Source organism: Cyrtonyx montezumae, unplaced genomic scaffold (assembly GCF_038088225.1).
Source record: "Cyrtonyx montezumae isolate F1298 unplaced genomic scaffold, pur_monq_1.0 scaffold_13, whole genome shotgun sequence".
In the NCBI taxonomy this organism is placed as follows: domain Eukaryota; kingdom Metazoa; phylum Chordata; class Aves; order Galliformes; family Odontophoridae; genus Cyrtonyx; species Cyrtonyx montezumae.
The window spans coordinates 20,295,974-20,316,786 of record NW_027071859.1 but is presented as its reverse complement, the minus strand read 5'-3'; the positions used below and the strand labels follow the sequence as shown (position 1 = coordinate 20,316,786).

The 20,813-nt window shown below is 37.1% G+C and overlaps 1 protein-coding gene across 1 annotated transcript in view; it reads left to right on the top strand.

The window, feature by feature from the left end:
* Window positions 1-20,813, top strand: part of CSMD1 (CUB and Sushi multiple domains 1) — a 966,006-nt gene that overhangs the window by 820,467 nt on the left and 124,726 nt on the right. Inside the window, exons 34-37 of the mRNA XM_065730794.1 lie at window positions 6,969-7,172; window positions 8,302-8,426; window positions 8,999-9,095; window positions 13,423-13,527. Coding sequence (XP_065586866.1) covers window positions 6,969-7,172; window positions 8,302-8,426; window positions 8,999-9,095; window positions 13,423-13,527 — 531 coding nt within the window. The remainder of the gene's footprint in view (window positions 1-6,968; window positions 7,173-8,301; window positions 8,427-8,998; window positions 9,096-13,422; window positions 13,528-20,813) is intronic.

The following is a 20,813-nucleotide window of genomic DNA, read 5'->3' as shown; positions in this document are numbered from 1 at the left end:
TCTTAACCTTTTTCCAGACATCAGGAACCTCTTGTGAATCAGTGAGAATAGACTGGCTTTATAATGGCAGTCACCTATGGTAAATCCTCTCTGATCTCATGGATTTGAGTATGTCCAGACTTTCTCAGGAATACATGATGTGTTGTTCCCTTAACTTCTGACTGTCATGTCGTCCTCAGACTACATAGTACATGCTATGAACTCTGACAACAAGGCAAAAAAGGCATTTAATACTAAATCTTTTCTGTATCTTTTATCACTAGGTATCTTTTATCACTAAGCTGTTCAACTCTCCTTAAGTATCAGTTTACCCATGAATACCTTGTAATTATCATACCTGACCTGTAGATGTTTCCTCTAATGTCTCTCACTACCTTTTCTTCCCCCGGGCTTAGATTTTCCCTTTTGTTGTTGTTGTTTGGTTGGTTTTTGTTTTGTTTATTTCCCCATAGTATCTGAGAAATGCTGAATATTCCTCGTTTATTGACAGTCCTTGCTTCCATTCTTGGTGTGCTGCTATTTTGTGTTTAAATAGTTTGGAAAGCACCATTTATTTATATTTTTAATTAATTCCCGTTCTTCCCTCTCAGTGGGATCATTTGCTCCTAGCCTCTCACATCCCAATAAAACTATTACCAATATTTTGAGCAAAGTTTGCATGCTCAATTATTGAATATGCAAAAGTCTTCTCACTTAAATTATACCTTCTACTAATTCTTCCCCTTCATCTTGTGTGGTCTTGTACATGAACAGCTTGCCTTCATTTGTGAAAGACTAGCAAGATTTAGTTACTTATTTATCTACTAAAAGTAGCTATTAAATCGAGTCAGTATTTTACTTGACTAAAATTAGTAGGGACAAGACCTTAGAATTTTTTTTTCAACAAAATATATGGCATTATATATGTGTGTGTGTATATGTATATATATATATATATATATATATGTATACGTGTGTGTGTATGTATATGTATATCTTCCAGTGGTATTGTGTTGGATGTAAGTAACTAGATTGCTGTGCAACAGATGGGGCACATATTTGATTTATGTTAAAAGCAAGAGATGAAAGTGAAAACATACCACTGGATAGCATTTGAAATGAGCACTGAAAATTTGACCTAGAAATGTTAATTGCACTTTAGAGCTTAATAAATAAGTAAAAATAAAACCAGTGAATTTGCTACACATTTTCAACATTCCACCAATTTCTGGTTTATTTTCAGACATTATTATAATAGACATAGAAAATAGGTCCTCCAGTTAGGATGAAGACATATTCTGTTACCAAAGACCAAACAAAACAAAAAGTTGACTAAAAACAGAATGTAAGTTGCATGCCTTTGTGCTTGATTTTTGTCCCAGCAAACAGTTGTCCCATCCAGTTTTAGTTACAATGCTAAAAAATGGTTCATTTTTCTAGCACTTCCAGTTTGAGTTAATCTGTTAGAAATTACATGTATATTGCTGTAGAACAATAAGTTTCCTGTTGAGTGCAATTATATGCCTCATTTCAGTAACTTATTTGGACTACACTTACTTCTAATAACTCTAAGAAGTAGATTTTCACAAAAGAAATATTCTCTTCAGCATCAGAAAATAAATTATGCAAAGCTACTCTTTATCTCAAGAGAATAAGGAGTTATTTGAATATCTATGTTTTGTATACATTTCAAAAGATGTCTTAGGAGCTTTACTTAATGCACACACATATGTATTGCTCAAAGAGTTAATGATATTTAATAAGATAATCATTTAGTGATATTTAATAAAATTTCATCCCAAGGTGTTGGGTTTTTTCCTCTTCTTTTGAAGTTTATGATCACATTTCTACTACTGCCTGATTTCTAGCATTTTAAATACTCCAGAGGGTATTTACTCTCACAGTCAGTGGAGTAATCTGGTCTGCAAAGTCAGTCACTTTACTTATCACCCTCTGTTCCAGGTTGACATTCTTCCCTTCTCACATTTCCGCTGGGCTGGTTTCAATTTTGTTTCACAGTAGCATGAAACATTTACTAAAAGATGGAGGATAATTACTGTAGAAAAATGAATGTCTGTGATGGAGTTTGAAAAGTCTATGTTGCCAGTGCTATAGGCAAAATATGGAAGCCGGTACTGAGGGGGAAAGATTATATATTGAATTATTTCACATTCTTGTTTAAGCTTTCAGTAGATGAAATTTGGTTCAGATGTAATAGCTTTTGCAATGCTACTTTCTCAAAATCTTCTTTTAAGTTGTATATTTCATCTGCTCATGCAGTTCTTTTTCTCAGATGACCACATTTCCTGGTATTTCATTAAACAGATAAAGACTGTTGTAATATCAGACTGAATATCCATTCTTTCAAAATATTAGGGTCATGTATGTGGAAATGTGATATTAAGTACAATCCATTTAAAAAGAATGGATTATTTTGGAAGAGGAACAAGGAAGTGGGTGTCCTGTATTATGCTTGTTTTTCTGTTACAACATAATCTGAGAAACAATAGTACATATTTTTATATAGCTTATGCTGCATGAATAGTGAGAGTTATTTCCCTAATGAATAATAAGAGTTATTTCCCTAAAAAGCTACCATGCCACCACTTATGATTTTTTTTTTAATCCTTATCTCTTTTACTTGCTCCGCCGTATAGATGTGTGAACTAGTTTATGAGGTCAATAGAGATTTTAAAGAAAGCTAGTAAGAAAAGTACATACTAGAATAAGGAAGAACTACAGAAGAAAGATGAAGGGGAACAAGAATAAAATAGGAATATAACTTTAACAATTAAATTAACCTGATTAGTTTAATTTATATTATATCATATTATATTATATGATATATATTATATTATATCATATTCTGTGACAAGAATAAAGTATCTACCCGCATACATACTGCTGCATGTAATTAGAGAACAGAATAATGACTGTTAGAGCTCCCAAAGGAATTGCCACGAGCTGTATTGCATTTTGCCATAGATTACTTATATCTGCTTAATTAAATCAAAACTCAGTTTTAAGGAATATCTCACTTTGATGTTATGTTTGGCTTGTATCATATTTATTCTTAAGTCAGTTCTTACAGTAAGAAAAAATAAGAAATTATAAAAATGGTGCCTTGTAATGAGGCATTATTCATCTATCTTCAGCGTTTCTTATTTATTAATAGAGTTGTGAAACACTTTGAGCAGAGTGTCTGTTGAGTGTTAGTAATACTCAGTACCTGCTGGAAATAGTATAATCATACAAAATGCAAGCCACAGTTGTTTTTGGCTCTTGTGGTTGTTTGGCGTACTGGCTACTCTCAGTGAAATGGTGACTTGCAGTTTGAAAAGGAAGGAAACATGCAGCAGTACTTATGATGCATGAAATAGTTTAAGAGCTCTAGTAAACTGTCCCTACATATGTAATAATAGCAGAGGTGGCTTCCTCACAGGAAGAGAACTTCCTGAAGGTAGTACTATAATGAAAATAGATGATTTTCCATTCTTTGAGAGATTATGAAAATAAGAGATAAAAAAATCTGTTTCGATTAAAAATGTATGTATGCAAGATGCCAACTATGATTACTAACAATTTTAGCATATTTTCCAGTCTGGTTCTTCACTTTTATACATCTGTTATAGAAATTGTCCACATGTGGACTTGGGGTGAGAAATAAAGACTAAATAATATTTTCCTTGTGAAACTTACTTTTGAGGAAATGACTGAAAAAAAAATAAGTAGAGAAAAGTAGTAAGCACATTTCTATAAAAGTCTGAGCTAGAGTTTCTTCCCTGTACTCAGTGGAAAGTACACTAGGAATGATGCTGAGATACAGTCAGGACAGACCATTATAGCCCTTTAAAGATGAAAGTCAAGGGGGGAACAAATGTCATGCTGAAATTTTAACTAGCAGACCTTTGTGAAAGAAGTTCATGAACTATCATGTGACATTCAGATGCAACTTCCTCTGAAACTAGCGTAAACAACTATGCCAGACTTCCACCAGTCAGAGTAGCATGTCATGCCTAAGCTCAAAGATATTTAGGACAGTAACAGCTCCTTAAGACTGGAGGTGCTATTGGAGAGGTTGCTAGGAGGGAGGCACTCCGTGCCATAGGAGTCACTCTAAATATATTATAACCTGTCTCACAGTGGGCTGAGAATATTTCTGAGGTTTTGTCATCCAGTGGAAGACTGCATTGGAGTGATATGTGGCCTATGGATGACCTATAGTAAGAATGACAGGAACACCTGAAGACACAAAGCACGAGTGAAAAAATGAGTAATAAGCAAAGTGCAGCAAAGGAAAAACAAGAGAAAAGAGCATGTGACTCCAACACCCTCTGCTGCTTTTCACCTCAGTGGAGAAATTAGGATGACTGTAAGGAAGTAGAATGGTAGGCATTTGACTGAAGATAAACCTGGGGAGGAGGGAAAACTGTCCACTTAGGTGACTAGTTGTCTTTTTGTGTTCTCCTTTTCCTGAGCATGTGAATCCGTGGTTAAAGGTTTATGTCATCTGGTAATAAATTTAATTAAGTAAAGTTTTCTTGAAAAAAAAAAAAAAGAAAAGTAAAGAAACTTGTTTATTCATGGCATGAGTAGGATGATATGTCTTGAGCAAAATTCTTTTAAGAGCAGTTTCAGCCAAGGAGTCTATTCATTCCTAATCATGTTGTAAATGTAGCAATTGTGTGGCTTTCATCACCTAGTCAGCTATACAGTGATTATACAGTTACAAAAAAAAATGTTTTTAATAAAACACTGTTTGCCCAGTAGATAATCTGATAGAGAAAATAAAAGAACTAAAAAGAGCAGGCTGGGTCAGTTGAATTGATCAGGCAGGCTGCATTTGGTCTCCAGGTCATGATCAAGAAAAAGAACAGTGATGTAAAAAATCCTTGAAGTACATTTTCTTCCATATCCTTTCACAAGCGCAGAACAGCTCCTTGCCATGCTTAGAATGCTTAGAACTGTATAGAATTGTATGCACAACCAAGTTCCTTGTTTCCCAAGTTTCAAGATACTTGGGTCCTATTGAAACATTAATGACGAAGTCTCATTGATTTAAACAAAATCAGATATATTAAAATTAACTGAATGGAGATTTGTTTACACTAGTTAAAGTATTTAGCCATTTTCAAGACTTGAAAAGTGTATTTGCTTTTGTTCTGCAGTAACCTATTGTGTAATTGTCATTCCAGAAGATTCCACTTCTGCTCATTTTTTTCAGTCTTGGATGAACCTCACAACTTAGGCTTTCAAGACTAAAGTCTTCCGTAGCTTGTATCTACATGCAGTGATAAGAGCAATTGAGCTTGTGAGGAATCTGGAAGACAAGCCTCATAAAGAGTGGCTGAGGGAACTGGGATGGTTTACTCTGAAGAAAGGAGGCTTAGGGGAGACCTTATTGTTCTCTAAGACTACGTAGAAGGAGGTTGCGGTAAAGTGGGGGTTGGCCTCTTCTCCCATGTTACTAGTGATTGTACTGGAGGGAATGGCCTCAAATTTTTCTAGGGAAGATTCAGGTTGGATGTTAGGAAAAAATTATTCTCCAGGAGAGTGTTTAGGTGCTGAAATGGGCTATACAAGGAGGTGGTGGAGTCACCATCCCTGGAGGTGTTCAGAAACGTTTAGATGTACTAAAGGACATGGTTTAGTGGGGAAATACTGGTGGTGGGTGAATTGTTGGGCTAGATGATCTTGACGATCTTTTCCAACCTTGGTGATAGTACAATTCCCTGAAATTAATTCTTGGCAATACTAAACTGATCAAGCAAAGCTTCTGAACATGTCACTCAGTCAGAGTGCATATTTGTATTCTTATTAATGAGATCATTTTGTTTGTATGTTAGCTTCATCAAAGACTAAATATGATATTGCACACAATTATACTTTTCTCTGCAAATATATTTATTGGTTTTTCTTTTTTTTTTTTTTTTAATTGTAGCACCTGTAAGCTAACTACAAAATCAAAAGAACAAGTTCAGTACAGAAACACATGCACAGTGGCAAGAGTCAAGAAGTATGAGAAATGCTTTCTATAAGTAAATAGTTATAAATAAGAAAGCTAAAGGGAAAGAAGTAATAATAATTATTACTAATAAAAAAAAATAAATCAGCATGAGTTTTTAATTGATTTTATTATTTTGCACTTTAAATGTTGTTTACGGGTTTTAAATGTTCAAGCATCACAACAGGTTTGTGAATACTCAGAAATTATTTGTAAAAATAATTATTGTAAGGTGTGTTATCAGTGTTGTCCAATATGATCAATCAAATACTGATATAATATTGCATAGTTTTCATTTCTGATATAGTATATTTCTCTTGGCTTCTAATAAGAAGCCAAAGTAAGTGAAGAAGGCAACTGAAATATCCATTGATAGTTAATCTCAAGTTTTTAATTTCCACATCTCTTGCCCTCTGAACTGACACGACACTCATATACTCTGATGGAGTACTCTCAACATGTGGCTGTCACAGCCCAAATTTATGGAATCATAGAGTGGTTTAGGTTGGTCTAGTTCTAACTCCACTGCTGTAAGTGGGGTTGCCAGTCACCAGATCAGGATGCCCAGGGGCCCATCCAACCTAAGCTTGAATGCCTGCAGGGCATCCTCAACCTCTCTGGGTAATGTGTTCCTGTGTCTCACTAGCTTCTGTGTAAAAAATTTAACTTAAATATCTTCTCTTATCCTATTACTATCAGACCATGTAAAAAGTTAATCCCCCTCCTGTTTATAAGCTACCTTCAAGTACTGAAGGCTGCAGAGGTCTCCCCAGACTTCTCTTTTCCAACCTAAAAAAAAAAAAAAAATGTTCAGCTGACAGACATGGAAACATTAGACCGGTCTTTGAGATGATGCAACAAAGCAAATAAAAAGAACAAACAGAACTAAACTATTTCCAACAAGAATAAACATGCATATTTAGCAATGTTTATGTTTTAGATGAAGACTGTCATTTGGACTCATGGCATTTTTCTTTTGATGCAGCTGTTCCCCGCACAAGTGATACACAGTGTAGCTCAGTTCCAGAGCCTAGGTATGGAAGGAGAATCGGCTCTGAGTTTTCAGCAGGGTCTGTTGTTCGATTTGAATGTAGTCCTGGATATCTGCTGCAAGGCTCGAAAGCTATCCGATGTCATTCTGTACCTAATGCTTTAGCTCAGTGGAATGACACAGTACCAAGCTGTGTAGGTAAGTAATTACAGTTAAACTCATCTGTTTTGTCATGTATGTCTTTGAATTAGAATTCAGGAATGACAGCAGAAAATAGTATTTAACAGACATTCTCTCTCCTTTGATTAATATCAGTCATGCCCAATTTAAAAGAGCAGTGTTCCATATCAAAAAGTAATTGAGAACCAGCTGGCTGGTAGACAGTATAGTGTTTCATATAATGACTTAGATTATATGAACAAGCGCAATGCACATTTTCTTGAACATTCATTACTTTCAAGACTCATCCACAGCTTGCAATACAGGACAGATTTTAATTCTCCCAAAGTGTCTTAACCTGTTTTATTATTCAGTATTTGTTGTATGTTTCTATCACCCACAGAATAGTTATTTCTTTTTTTTTTTCCAAGTTGAAGCATAATACACAATGAAAAATGACAGCTCTGTTAAGTTTAGCTAATTTTCTAGTTTATCAACAGGCCTCCAGTGGGATAATATTTGACACTTTGTTGTCCTTGTAAATGTTGAAAGATTTTCTTCACCCTTCATTGGACTTGTATCCAAAGCTCACTGATATTCATAGGAATCTACCATACAATTAATTGGAGTGTTCTAAAAATAAATGTAGGTGTCCTGTTTTCTGTGTATTCTGTTTTTGCTTAGTTTAGTTTTGTTTTCTTGAACTATAAAGAAACAATTCCATATACACTAAAAATATATGTAAAGTACCACATTGTTTTACCATCTAGGTACAATGTTTATACCTTCCTAAGCTGTAGGTAGGTTCATAGGATTTCTGTCAGTCAAGATAGGGTTTAATGTTATGATTTAACAGTTGTGTGTTGTTATCTGCTGGTAAGACATTACTAGGTTGAATTTCTAGGTAGTTCTAGGCTTTTTTCAAAACGCAGTTCACTTTGGAGTGGTTTGTTAATGCCAGTTGTATCTGAATACTGGGTATTGTTAATATGTTTTAGATAACATTACTTTCTGACTTCAACTTATTGTTTAATGTGTATGAATATATAATAAGAGAAATATGATAAATTATTAGTAAAATTATTATTTACTTATTAGTAAAATTATTATTACTTTTCTGTGAAATAGTTAAGGTTTTGTTATAATTGACAATAATGCTTTATTTCAGTGCCATGTAGTGGGAATTTTACAGAGCGGAGAGGTACTATTCTATCACCAGGTTACCCTGAACCTTATGGTAACAGCTTGAACTGTGTGTGGAAAATCATAGTGACTGAGGGATCAGGTATTCAGGCAAGTCTATATTCTGTCAAGCATGGAATATTAAGTTATTTGTATTTCAGTTTAAAAAACAAATGTTTATTTTTCTGTAAGTGTCAGAGAATAGTTACAAGTTGCTTCATTTTGGAGTTGCTTCAAATATTTGTGCTTTGTTTTTCTCGTTCTTTGCTCAGCTTCATTTTATTTATTTACAGACAGCATGAGAAATAGCTAAGCAGTTTTCTCTTTCAACTACATAAAATACTGAATGCAAGCTCTTCGATGTGATATGCGGATACCAACCCTTTCTATCTGCTAGAATATTACTGAAGCACTTGAGACATCTTCATTATCTTTTCATTTGCACTTTGAGTACTTATTTAAAATCATACAACATCTGTGCAAAATGCTTCTTAGTCATCCAGTGTCATATTCATGTTTTCTAAAAGTGAATGTTTGTTTACTTTTTATTATTATTACTATTGTTGGGAACTCTTTAGCTATATCCTCTTTAGTTCATATTCATCTTTCATTTTGCTGTTTCGAGAACATTGAAAATACAGAAGACTTGTTTGTTTTAAAAGTTTTTTGGTGACATTTTACAGATTCAAGTCATCAGCTTTGCCACTGAACATAACTGGGACTCTCTTGAAATATATGATGGTGGGGATATGACAGCACCACGTCTTGGGAGTTTTTCAGGTAAGGATGTGCTTTGATCTGAATATACAGACTATATGTGCATGAGAAGCCATAATTGGTTCTCCTGTAAACCCACAGAGCATTCACACGTGCACAAGGAGTGTATTTGTGTGGTATCTTTTATCGTATTATGAAACTCACTATATGGAGGAGCACTGTTCAGGTATTGTAAACATATATCAGTATTGAAAGAGAGGTTTTCAGAAACAAATGTACTCAATTGTTTAGCCTTCATTAGTGGGATTTAGTTGTCAGTAACTTTAAAAATATTTATTTTATTTTATTTTATCCATATCTCCTATAGGGAAGATATAGTGATACAAAATGGTATTGACATTAAATGCAACTTTGACTTAGCTTATTCATTTTAGCTTTTGTTTCTTAGGAAAAAGATGAAGCATTCAGCATTCATCCAAACTCACTGGACTAGAAAAAAAAATAAGAAAAACAACCCAAACCAAATCAGTGTGATTGGGAATAGTAAACCATGTCATTTCTTGTTTCTCAAGTACATTAGACATATATTGTTTTACTTCATTTTTTATAAACAGTTTTTATAGAAAGAATATGTTTTATAAACCAAGCCAAACAAATATATACATATATATTTTTTTATTATTATTTTATTTTATTTTTATTTTTTGTCATGAATTATATCCTGCACACACAAGCCTGATCTAATTCTGGTGTAGCCAAATAATCTTCTGGAACATTCCTTTTCTTGTGACTTTAAAGAATATGTGTATATTGGATTATGTATGGAGATTAATGATCAAATAACAGAAACAATATATTGTTTTGGGTGTTTAATTGAAAATTTTTGATGTTGGATTTCAAAATTTGCATAATAAAATATCACATTAAAATGTACATGTTTAAATGTCTTTTTACATAGGTTGCTCTGAAAGTAATGTCTCCTATTTATTTCTATGGAACCCACAACAGATGCAAACAGCATAATAGCAGTATTTCATAGAGAAAACTCGCAGCTACAAAAAGCTATTTTTCAGCATAGTCACTACCATTAGCTATGTGTTTGCAGCACCAATGAACAAGAGCCTGCATGTTGAGCTTGTAGAAATCTGCATGGCCATCTGGAATGTGGCTTGTCTTTCAAGTTGCTGTCATCACTACTGAAATGCTTCACACACTGCCTCACTGTGCTCGCCTCCGCTGTTTGGTCTCCATAAACATTTAGCAAGCATCAATGAATATCAAAGGGTGCCATTTTTTCCACATGGAGGAATTTGGTTACACATCTTCACTTTTTTGTGCACTTCTATGTCAGACACCATTTTGTCAGACAGCCACTCAGCTGCCACATGGCAACAAAATGTAATGGAATATTGGTGGGAAGTTTTAACCTCCAATGTCATCAAACTGTCTGCCTCTGATGTTGTAGGCCAATGTAAAAAAAACAGGAGACATTACTTTTGAAGCAACCCTCATAACAAAGGCTAATAATAATTATGTTGTATATTAAATAATATTTGAATTTAAAAGCACATCATCTGGTTTTACCTTAAAGGCTTTCCTGATTTCCAGGAAAACAGAAAATATTTCACTGGAGATGAAGTAGCACAGCTTTACTGTAGATTTATGTTTTTCTTGTTGTAAACATAAGACTTAATAGAAATGATAGAAATAGGTAGTAATAAAATAATAAGGAATATATTAACAGCATAAAACCTACTTTTCTCAAAACTGTGCCAGTAATGTAACACAATTTCTTAAGTAGTAAAACTCAGCAGGTGCCATATCTATCTCAATAAATCTTGTACAACAAGACTAGGGCCAGTGCTGTTCCATATTCTTTTCAACAATCTAGATGCAGAAGCTGAATGCATCCTTAGCATGTTTCCTGATAAAGCTAAGCTGAGAGATGCTATTGATCCCAGAAGAGACGAGGAACAAGAACAGTGTGACCAGTTCTTGGACTCCCTGGTTTAAGGAAGACAGGGAGCTACCCTTATGATTCTGTGATTCTGAAAATGATCTAGATAGATTAGGGAACTGGGCAATTAGCAACTGCATGAATTTCAACAAAGGAAAATGACAGGTACTACACCTGGGATAAAGTGTTGCCAGAGACATGTGCAGATGGGAGACAAGTGATTGGACAAAAAGAGAAAAGGGCCTAGGGATACCTGTCAGTAACAGCCAGGCTCAACAGAAGTCAGCACTGGCAGCCAAGTGAGCAAACTGCATTTTGGGGTACATTAAACACAGCATAGAGAACTGGTTAAATAATTTATTCTCTCACTACATTTAGCATTGGTGAAGTCTCACCTTAGCTATTATGTGCAGTTTTAGACTCTACAATGTGAAAAAGGATGTTAAAGTCCTTGAAAGCACCTGGAGGAGGGCACCAAAGCTGGTAACAGGGCTGGAAGACATGCCTTATGGGGAGAGGCTGAGGACACTTCGGTTGTCCACTTTGGAGAAGAGGATGCCAAGAGGCCAACTTATTGCTCTCTGCAGCTCCCTGACGTGGGGAAGCACAGGGGGGAGGTGGCAAACTCTGCTCAGGCTGGACATTAGGAAGAAACTACTTGCACCGAGGGTGGTTAAATGCTGAGGCAGGCTTCCTACAGGGTTTTTTGATACCCCATGTCTGTCAGTGTTCAAGAGGCATATGGATAATAGATTAATTATTAATGTGCTTTAACATTTGGTTAGCCCTGAAAAGGTCAGGCAGTTGGACTGGATGTTTGAATGTTCTTTGAATGAACTTTGAATGTTCTTTCCAACTGAACTATTGTTTTCTATGCTATTCTATTCAGCTATTACTCATCAAAATTAATTCTGTCTTTTAAATACTGTTTCTTTCTATTGACACACTTTGGACACTATATCTGATCATCTAGCTAAGTTTCAAATCCTCTAAGATCCTAAGGTAGCAAGTGAGCAATAAAATCTCAGTTTGATATGCCGCTGAACACAATTGTGAGAATTAAAATGTTTAGCTTCATTTATTCATTTTTTCTTTTTTTTCCTTTTGTTCTCACAGCATAATAGAATGCAATTTATTATCTTACTGAATACTACAGGAAATAAAAGACTGGTGTAATGAAGCCTTTTCTTAGCAGGTGTCACAAGGGAAAAGAAGAACATAGCGTTCATAACTGCCAGAAGAGCAATTTTGTTAAATGAAAAGACAATTTTTAGTCAATGTCCTCAGCTTTACTGAGCAGACACCTTAGCTAAATCTTTCATATTTTGTATATCATGAAAATTCCTCTCTTTGAGGAAATGCTTCCATATTTTTTGTATTCTACTGTAAATATTATGTGACATGAATGATCTAAACTGCTTCTAAATTTCTACTCTTGGAGCTCCCATGTCAGACAATAAAGCCTCATTTTAAGGGCTATAGTGTATAAAGACCAACCATCTGTTTAACTATTCACCATTTATATCAAGATTTTGCTTAATACGGTTTCAGATTTTTAAGTTTTTACTTTTCTTAGTTTATTTTGTAGAAATTTGAGGATAATTCTTTCTAGTGTCTTTACATGAGCAGATTTCAAGATCATACCTAGGCTGCTCATAGTTGCTGTGGAAACAGAAAATGCCCCCCAAGAAATGAAAATATTTTTCTTGTGACCACTGTTCATTGGTTATTTATGTATTTGAGGGTATGCAGGGAATAGGATGTCATTTTTATTCTGAACAGATTTGCCAGTATTAAACTATATGATTTGAGTAATATAGTAGTCATACATATGGAAACAAAGAAAATGTAGTGTCACACTTAACAATACTAATTATGGTGTTTCCAAGGTTAATGGTAAGCACACGCTGAAGTCAACAATAAACAATTTTTACACAATTACTGTTACTTGAATGAGCTAAATAAAGTTGGTATGCCTTTTTTTTTTAATTATTGTACTGCTCCTGTATCTTCATGTATCTTCATTTCCTTTTATACCTACAGAGTTATGATAAGCGGTCAAATATTATAGGGAGAATAAAATCTTGAGAAGACAAAGGAAGTATTATCTGCTCTATTCTGTAGTGCTATTTTTATACATGCAAAAAAAAAAAAAGGCTGTTGAGCCTGGTCTCATAAACAAAACCTACACTGATATTTTGAGGTTATTTTTTTGTTTGCTTCTGTCTCTTTTTTATTTCCACCCAAGTTGGTAAGGTTTAATCTAGACATGATAGCATCTAGTTTGATTTTATTTACATAACCACTTAGTATCATGACTTCAGATTTCCCTGCACATAATGAGAAAAAAATTAGCTTATTTATATCTTTTCAATAAAAGCCTATGATAGAACAGCATGTTACAGTTAATTTTATAACTTTTATTTTTTCCAGGTACAACTGTGCCAGCATTGTTGAATAGCACTTCCAATCAGCTTTATCTACATTTTCACTCCGATATTAGTGTGGCGGCAGCTGGTTTCCACCTGGAATACAAAAGTAAGACTACTTGCTCTTTTAAACTTTCTCAGGAAATAGCATTTATGTGGACAGAGAGACTGTTTATGTTGGTTGTTTTGTGGTAATGGTTAAAATTTTAAAGGAAATATTTGTGATTTGAGTCTAAGGCAGCTATGTCCCTTGTAAATCCCAGCTCCAGTTGAGATGTGTGACTAGTGAATGCCTCTAAACTTTATTTCTGTCAGTCTATCCCTGCCTCTCTATTGCATTTATGCTCAGGAGCTCTTCAATAAGCTCCCTGATTGCTTTCCTGAATATGAGGACCACTGCTGTGCTTGAAGGACACAGTACTTAAAGTCCTTTATGGTTTCCTGTCTCTGAGCTCCTTTTAGGACCTTCTGAGGCTGGGATGCCATGTCATCTCCCTACCAGCTTCCAGACTAAGGCAAAGTCTACATGTAAAATCTTAGGTCTGCAATCAGCTATTTGCCTTCTTCAGACCCTTTAGGATTTTAAAGTGCACTGTGCATTGTCAGGCAGATAAGGTTTCCATTGACTAATACATTCCCAACCATTTATTTCTTGTCTATGAGTATCATATCCAGTTGTGCATTATTTGACTGTCTCATACAGAAATCACCCTCCATCCCTTGAAATCTTTTGAGTTGCTTTTTTCCACTGTTGCTTTCCATTGTGTTGCTTTTCCAGATTATATCAGGTTAAAATCCCAGACAAGAGCTAGAACCTTTGATACAGATATTTTCTTTACCTTCTTAACTTAAAATGGCTTTGTCCACTTTGCTAACCCAATTCGGTAGCTGTTATACATTCCCACCACAGTATCACACTTATTTCTTCTGATCCTGACCAACAAACTCTTACCCAGTGTGTTGCCCGTTCCATATGGAGCACCATACATTTCAGTTTCTTCACACAGCAAACTATCCCTGTCTGTTTTCCTGAAAAGTTTATATCTGTCCAGGACACCTGACATGCAGGTTGTCCTATCGCATCAAATTTATGTTTGTGATGTGTCACGCTCCAATATAAAGGAGGGAGACGAGGTTCTTTAGATTATGTATATACCCAGCGTGAGATTAAGAAACAACGGTTCAGATGTTTGTCCGACCAGTTTATTACCACTATAAACCAGGGAGATGGGGAAGGCGGACACTGTTAGGGTGATGGGGAAGGGAAGGCGAGCGATAGGAAAGATAGGAAGGAAGCAAGGGCTTGTACAAAGCAGAGAAAGTCACCAGCCAGGATCCCAGGGGCGGTCCGGTTGCAAGCGGCTCTGACGGTCCGAAGCAGAAGAGCAGGGGCGGCAGAAGCGGGGAGAACAGCAGCAGCGACGGGCAGCCCTGAGCAGCAAGCAGCTGTCCGTAGAAGCAGCACCGGGTCAGCACAGGAGGAGGGGTGTGGGGTCAGCACGGGAGAAGCGGCGAGGGGTCAACCCCTGGAGGGGCAGCAGCGAACAGTGATCAGCTCGTGAGGTCTCTCCAAAGAGAAGGCCTCTCCAGGAAGCAGCAGGCAGTGATCAGCTCGGGAGGTCTCTCCTAAGAGAAAGCTTCTCCAAGAGGAAGCCACTCCAGAGAAAACCCTCCAACTTCGTGGCTGCAGGACCCCTCTATTTATCTCCCAGATTTCTCCAGTCTACTTGACGAACCCCTTGAACCTCTCCTGCTTGGGCATCAGGCGGGTATCGCCTGAGATGGTTATCTCCCCCTGGAGATGAGTTCCATAAACGAGTGTTCTCCGGTCATTGAGCTGCAGTGTCAGGGGAGTATCACCTGAGATGGTTATCTTCCCCTGGAGGTGAGTTCCACAAAAGAGTGTTCAATGGCCACTGAGCTGCAGCTTAGGCCGCCCCAGGACATGCCCATCAGCTTGTCCCTGAGACAAAGGATTTCACAACCCTTTCCCAGGACTAACTTGGACATGTTCGGACATGTTCATCAGCAAACTTTGAGGCAATGGTATAAGATATTAGTCTCTTACATGATGTTGCAGTTTTGTGACAGCATACAGAGCTCTAGTTCATCCTGCTTAATCCCCACTCTGGGTATATTTATGTATGTACTTGAGGTAAGTGTCCTTCCATCCTGTTGTCATGTTTTCTGAGGTCTCCCTGTTCACATTAGTTTTGTATTCTGTGTGTCCCTAAAGACATGTTGGTTATAATCTTCTTCCCATCATTCCCATGATAAAGCCCACCTTCTCAGCTGATCAGAATTTTGCAAAATTTTCTTACTTAAGCCTTTAATTTATCCTGCAATAAATACAATTCTGTTTGCACTGTAAAGAGCTCAGAGTTCACCTGGACTATTGTGTCAAGTTCTGGACTCCTCAGTACAAAAAAAGTCTGGTATCTCCTCAAGAGAGTTCAGCAGAGGGCGACAAAGATGATAAAGGGTGTGGAACACCTCCCTTATGAGGGGAGGCTGAGAGACCTGGGTCTGTTCAGCCTTGAAGAAAAAAGACTCAGAGGGGATCTGATCCACATCTATAAATATCTAAGGAGTGGGAGGCAAAGGGTTGAGGCTGAACTCTTCTCAGCAGTGTGTGGAGATAGGACAAGGGGAAATGGCCACAAACTGAAGCATAGGAAGTTCCGCACAAATGTGCGTGGGAACTCCTTCACAGTGCAGTGACGGAGCACTGGCACAGCTGCACAGAGAGGTGGTGGAGTCTCCTTCTCTGGAGGTGTCCAAGACCCACCTGGACGCCTACCTGTGCAACCTGGGCTAGGGAGTTGCTTTGGCAGGCGGGTTGGACTACATGATTGCTAGAGGTCCCTTCCAACCCCTACAGTTCTGTGTTTCTGTGATTTATTTTAGAGAGTAACTGTACGATTAACACTTAGAAGTATTTTTTTTTAATCTTTTATTGTATCTGTTTTATTATACCTGTGAATCCTTACAAAAACAAAACAAAGCATAAAACAAACAAAACAAAAAAAAAACAACACAGGAATTTTTTAAACAGTGAAAAGTATGCAGGAGCACACAATATCACATGGGTATATCCTTTTTTTAATTGTCAGTCTCACAACTTTGCACTGCTAAAGCTTTATTGACTTCAACAGTGCTAATATTTAAATGCTGAGGTTTTAAAAATGCAGCTCAGTGCAGGTCAAGATAACAGAATTCAACATGCAGAGCTTAGTTAACTATTCTGTTAACAGTGTGGCGGGAAAGAATAATTTGTTTTTGCATGTGGTAATATGGTCCCTGCAGGGCTAACAAGGAGTACCGTACACCCCTGTGTGTCTGTGAAAACAGAAAATGAGCAAATCGCCACAGCAAGAAGTTACTGCTTTGTACTGAACAGTCTCCTTTTTAGACCAAGAAGCAGAACAAGCAAATAGTTTTTTAGTGCAACAAAGTGCAAGTGTTGCTATTGTTTGGTTATGAATTCTGCGGCTTGTGTTCATTCAGTCATGTACTGTTTGAAGCAACTCTAGGAAAATAAATAGCTTTAGTTCAGAAGTTGTCTGAACCCTTCTTTTCTTTCTTGGCTCAAAGCTCACTTTCTGAGGCATTTTTTGCAATAAGACTGTGACTTATCTAGGAAGTGAGTGTTGCTGTGTGGTGGTTGGCATCACTTTGTGTATAGTTTTACATTTGAAAGCATTTCTTTGGAGCTGTCTGTCTTCAAAAGTGAGTGCTCAGGAGTGTTTATTGGTGGAAGATCTGGCTTGTGATCAGATAACTCTAGCTTGGAATGCAGATTGGGGGATGATGCCACTGTATCCCATAAAGGCACTGTATCCTGTAAAGGCACAGTACAATTTGTCATCTCCCTGCTCCTTCTTATCTGCTGGCAATATCCAGAAGATGATAACAATGGAATTGCTGCTGAGGTCCACCAACCAGGAGCTGAAACTACAAAGAAAGCTGACTCGACCAGTTTGGACTTATGTATAAATTTGTACTGTTGCTGGGAGAAGTCCTTGTGAACCGAACAACACAAATTCTGATGATCCATCATTACTGAATGTCAGCGTCTGCACTATGAGCTACATTGGAATCATGGTGGTGACTATTTCTCTCTTGTCTTCTACAAAGACCCCTTGCTTTTGTTTCCTATCTCTTTTCTCTGTTTTCTATCGTTTATCTTTCCTTCCTCATCTCCCTAAATGATTAGGATTTGTAATAAACTGGTTGGGCAAAAATTTGACCCATTGTGTCTTAATCTCACTGTCAGGTACACATATACCAAAAGAACCTCCTCTCCCTTCTATAAACTGGAGCGAGACAATTCAATTTAAAATTTAGAATAAGAATGTCCTGTTGATTGAATTGCTTCTTGGTAGATTGTCTTACTAAAGAAGGCACAAAAATGTCTGATGCATGGGAAAATTATTCATCATGAAATGCAGTGTCAGAACATCAGATATCTTTTTATAAAACCAAGGGAAAAGGAGGACTAGATTCAGTGTTTTTATATAAAGTGCTCCACAGCTATAAAATTCAGCTATTAGTTCCATTCTTTCCTTGCCGAAATTTGAATGTTTGAGTAGTCATAGTATGAGGCCTCAATATCTACTTCGAAGACTGTTTTTCTTAGTAAGACTAACTGAGCAGCAGTAGCAGAATTTTGAATAGCGTGAGCAATATTATGCAAAATGGTCAGTCATTTATGTTCGGCTTATATTTAAGCATTTGCTCAGATATACTGAAACACTTATCAGAGGTATAAAACATACATATGTGTGATATTTAGGATGCTCCATTGTGAAGCCAGAGATTTGTTTATTTAGAGGACAGAGGTGGATTGTGATTTCTAGGGTGTAAGCTATTGGTCAGAATATTTAAGTGGGTGATGGAGTAGATGGTTTTCGGTTTTTGTTTCAGTACTTGTTTCAAAATTTTACAGAATGCAATTATAAAAGTGAGCTTGAGTATTTGTCTTCTTTGCTGAAACTCTCTGTATGCCTTGAATACAAGAATAATTCCTTGAAGAGTAGCAATGTGGTTTCAAACTATTGCAGGTAACAAAAGGCCTTCTCTTTTTGTAAGTTATCAGTACCTGTTACACAGGACTGCACTAGGTTGTCTTCTTTCAATTTGTCTTTGTAGAGAACAGAGGAAAACCAATGAAATTTGGACACTGCAGTCCCCATTCATTAGTTCTGCAGTTTACTATAATGCTTGTAGTTAAATAAATGTGGTCACAATAAAAAGAAATTAAATGGAATATGGAAAAAAAAATAAAATTTGAAAGCTGAAGGACATATTTCCAGAAATTTGTAAAAGAAAAGTTTTCATTAAGACAGTAAGAGGAAGGATTGTTTAGGAACATTCCCTTCATCCTAGTAGAAACTTCAAGGAGAAAGAGAAATGGAGGAATGTGTCCTTAAGCAGCTGTTGAATTATTTTTTCAGGACTGAAAGTATGTATCTAAAATATAAATTAAATATCACATTTATAACTTAGAATAATTGGAAGGGAAATGTCTACTTAAAAATGTGTTTTCATCAGTATAGATGCTATAAACATGCCTGGTTTTAAGTTTGTGTGTTAAGGAAAATAGCCGTATCTTAGTAAAATATACTTAATTTGCCGTTGTTTCATTGCATATATTCCACAAAGCATATTGTTGTTTTATAGTAACTTAAAAATAATCATAAATAATTTATAAAAGCTTCAGCCTCTGATCAATGCTTATTTTAATAATGTTAAATATTTCAAGTTAATTAATTTAATAAGACTTGTTTTATTACTTGGAACTTCGTATTCTTTTCTTCAGTGTCTTAGTTTTGCCCTCTCATTTGCAGATTATTTCTATATATTTATTTTTTTCTTTGGGAATGAATTGATCAATCTGATTCTATAAACCCAGGCTTATGTCTAACCCATGCAGAAAGCATGTTCCCCCTGTTCCTTTCATACTTAGGATGTTTTTAGGTCAGGCATAAGAATGCAAGTTTGTTGTCCAAGTTGAGAGGTGTTAGCCAAATTGTATGCTAAGGTGTCCAATGTTGTTTCTTCTTTAAGAAGGTCATATAAGTGAACTCATTCAAATTAAGGGAAGGAATTGGTCAGTGCCTTAGAAAAAAATCATCCTAGTTAGAACATAATTGTAAGTATGACATAATTGTAAGTGTGACATTGTTTCTTGTTATTTCAGAAGGGTTGTAGGTGTTAAGCTGGTTCATAAGTTCATAAGTTCATAAGGTTGGAAAGGACCTATAAGATCATCTAGTCCAACCATCCTCCTATCACTATCTCTACCCAACTACTAAATTAAGTCCTTTAGCACCTCATCTAAACGCTTCTTGAACAGCGCTAGGGATGGTGCCTCAACCACCTCCCTAGGCAGGCCATTCCAGTGCCTGACCACTCTTTCAGAAAAGAAATGCTTCCTGAGGTCTAATCTAAATCTTCCCTGGCGCAACTTGTGGCCATTCCCTCTCGTCCTGTCATTACTTATCAGGGAGAAGAGGCCTACCCCCTCCTCACCACAACCCCCCTTCAGGAAGTGGTAGAGTGCAATAAGGTCTCCTCTGAGCCTCCTCTTCTCCAGACTAAACAATCCCAGCTCCCTCAGCCGCTCCTCATAAGACTTGTGCTCCAGGCCCCTCACCAGTTTTGTTGCCCTTCTCTGAACACGCTCCAGGGCCTCAATGTCCTTCTTGTAGTGAGGGGCCCAAAACTGAACACAGTACTCGAGGTGCGGCCGTACCAGAGCTGAGTACAGGGGGATGATCACCTCCCTGCTCCTGCTGGCTACACTATTTCTAATACAGGCCAGGATGCTGTTGGCCTTCTTAGCCACCTGGGCACACTGCCGGCTCATGTTGAGCCGAGCATCAACCAACACCCCCAGGTCCTTTTCCTCTCTACATTCTTCAAGCCATTCTGCCCCAAGCCTATAGCATTGCATGGGGTTATTGTGGCCAAAGTGCAGGACCCGGCACTTGGTCTTATTGAACCTCATCCCATTTTGCTCAGCCCAGCTGTTCAGCCTATCCAAATCCCTCTGAAGGGCCTCCCTACCCTCAGGCAGTTTGACACATCCTCCCAGCTTTGTGTCATCTGCAAACTTACTGAGGGTACACTCAATTCCCTCGTCTAGGTCATCAATAAAGATATTAAACAAGATGGGCCCCAAAACTGACCCTTGGGGGACACCACTCGTTACAGGACGCCAGCTGGACTTAACTCCATTAACCACTACCCTCTGGGCACGGCCCTCCAGCCAGTTCTCCACCCAGAGAAGAGTGAACCTGTCCACACCACGGGCTGCCAGTTTCCTTAGGAGAATACTGTGGGAGACCGTGTCAAAGGCCTTGCTGAAGTCCAGGTAGACTACATCAACAG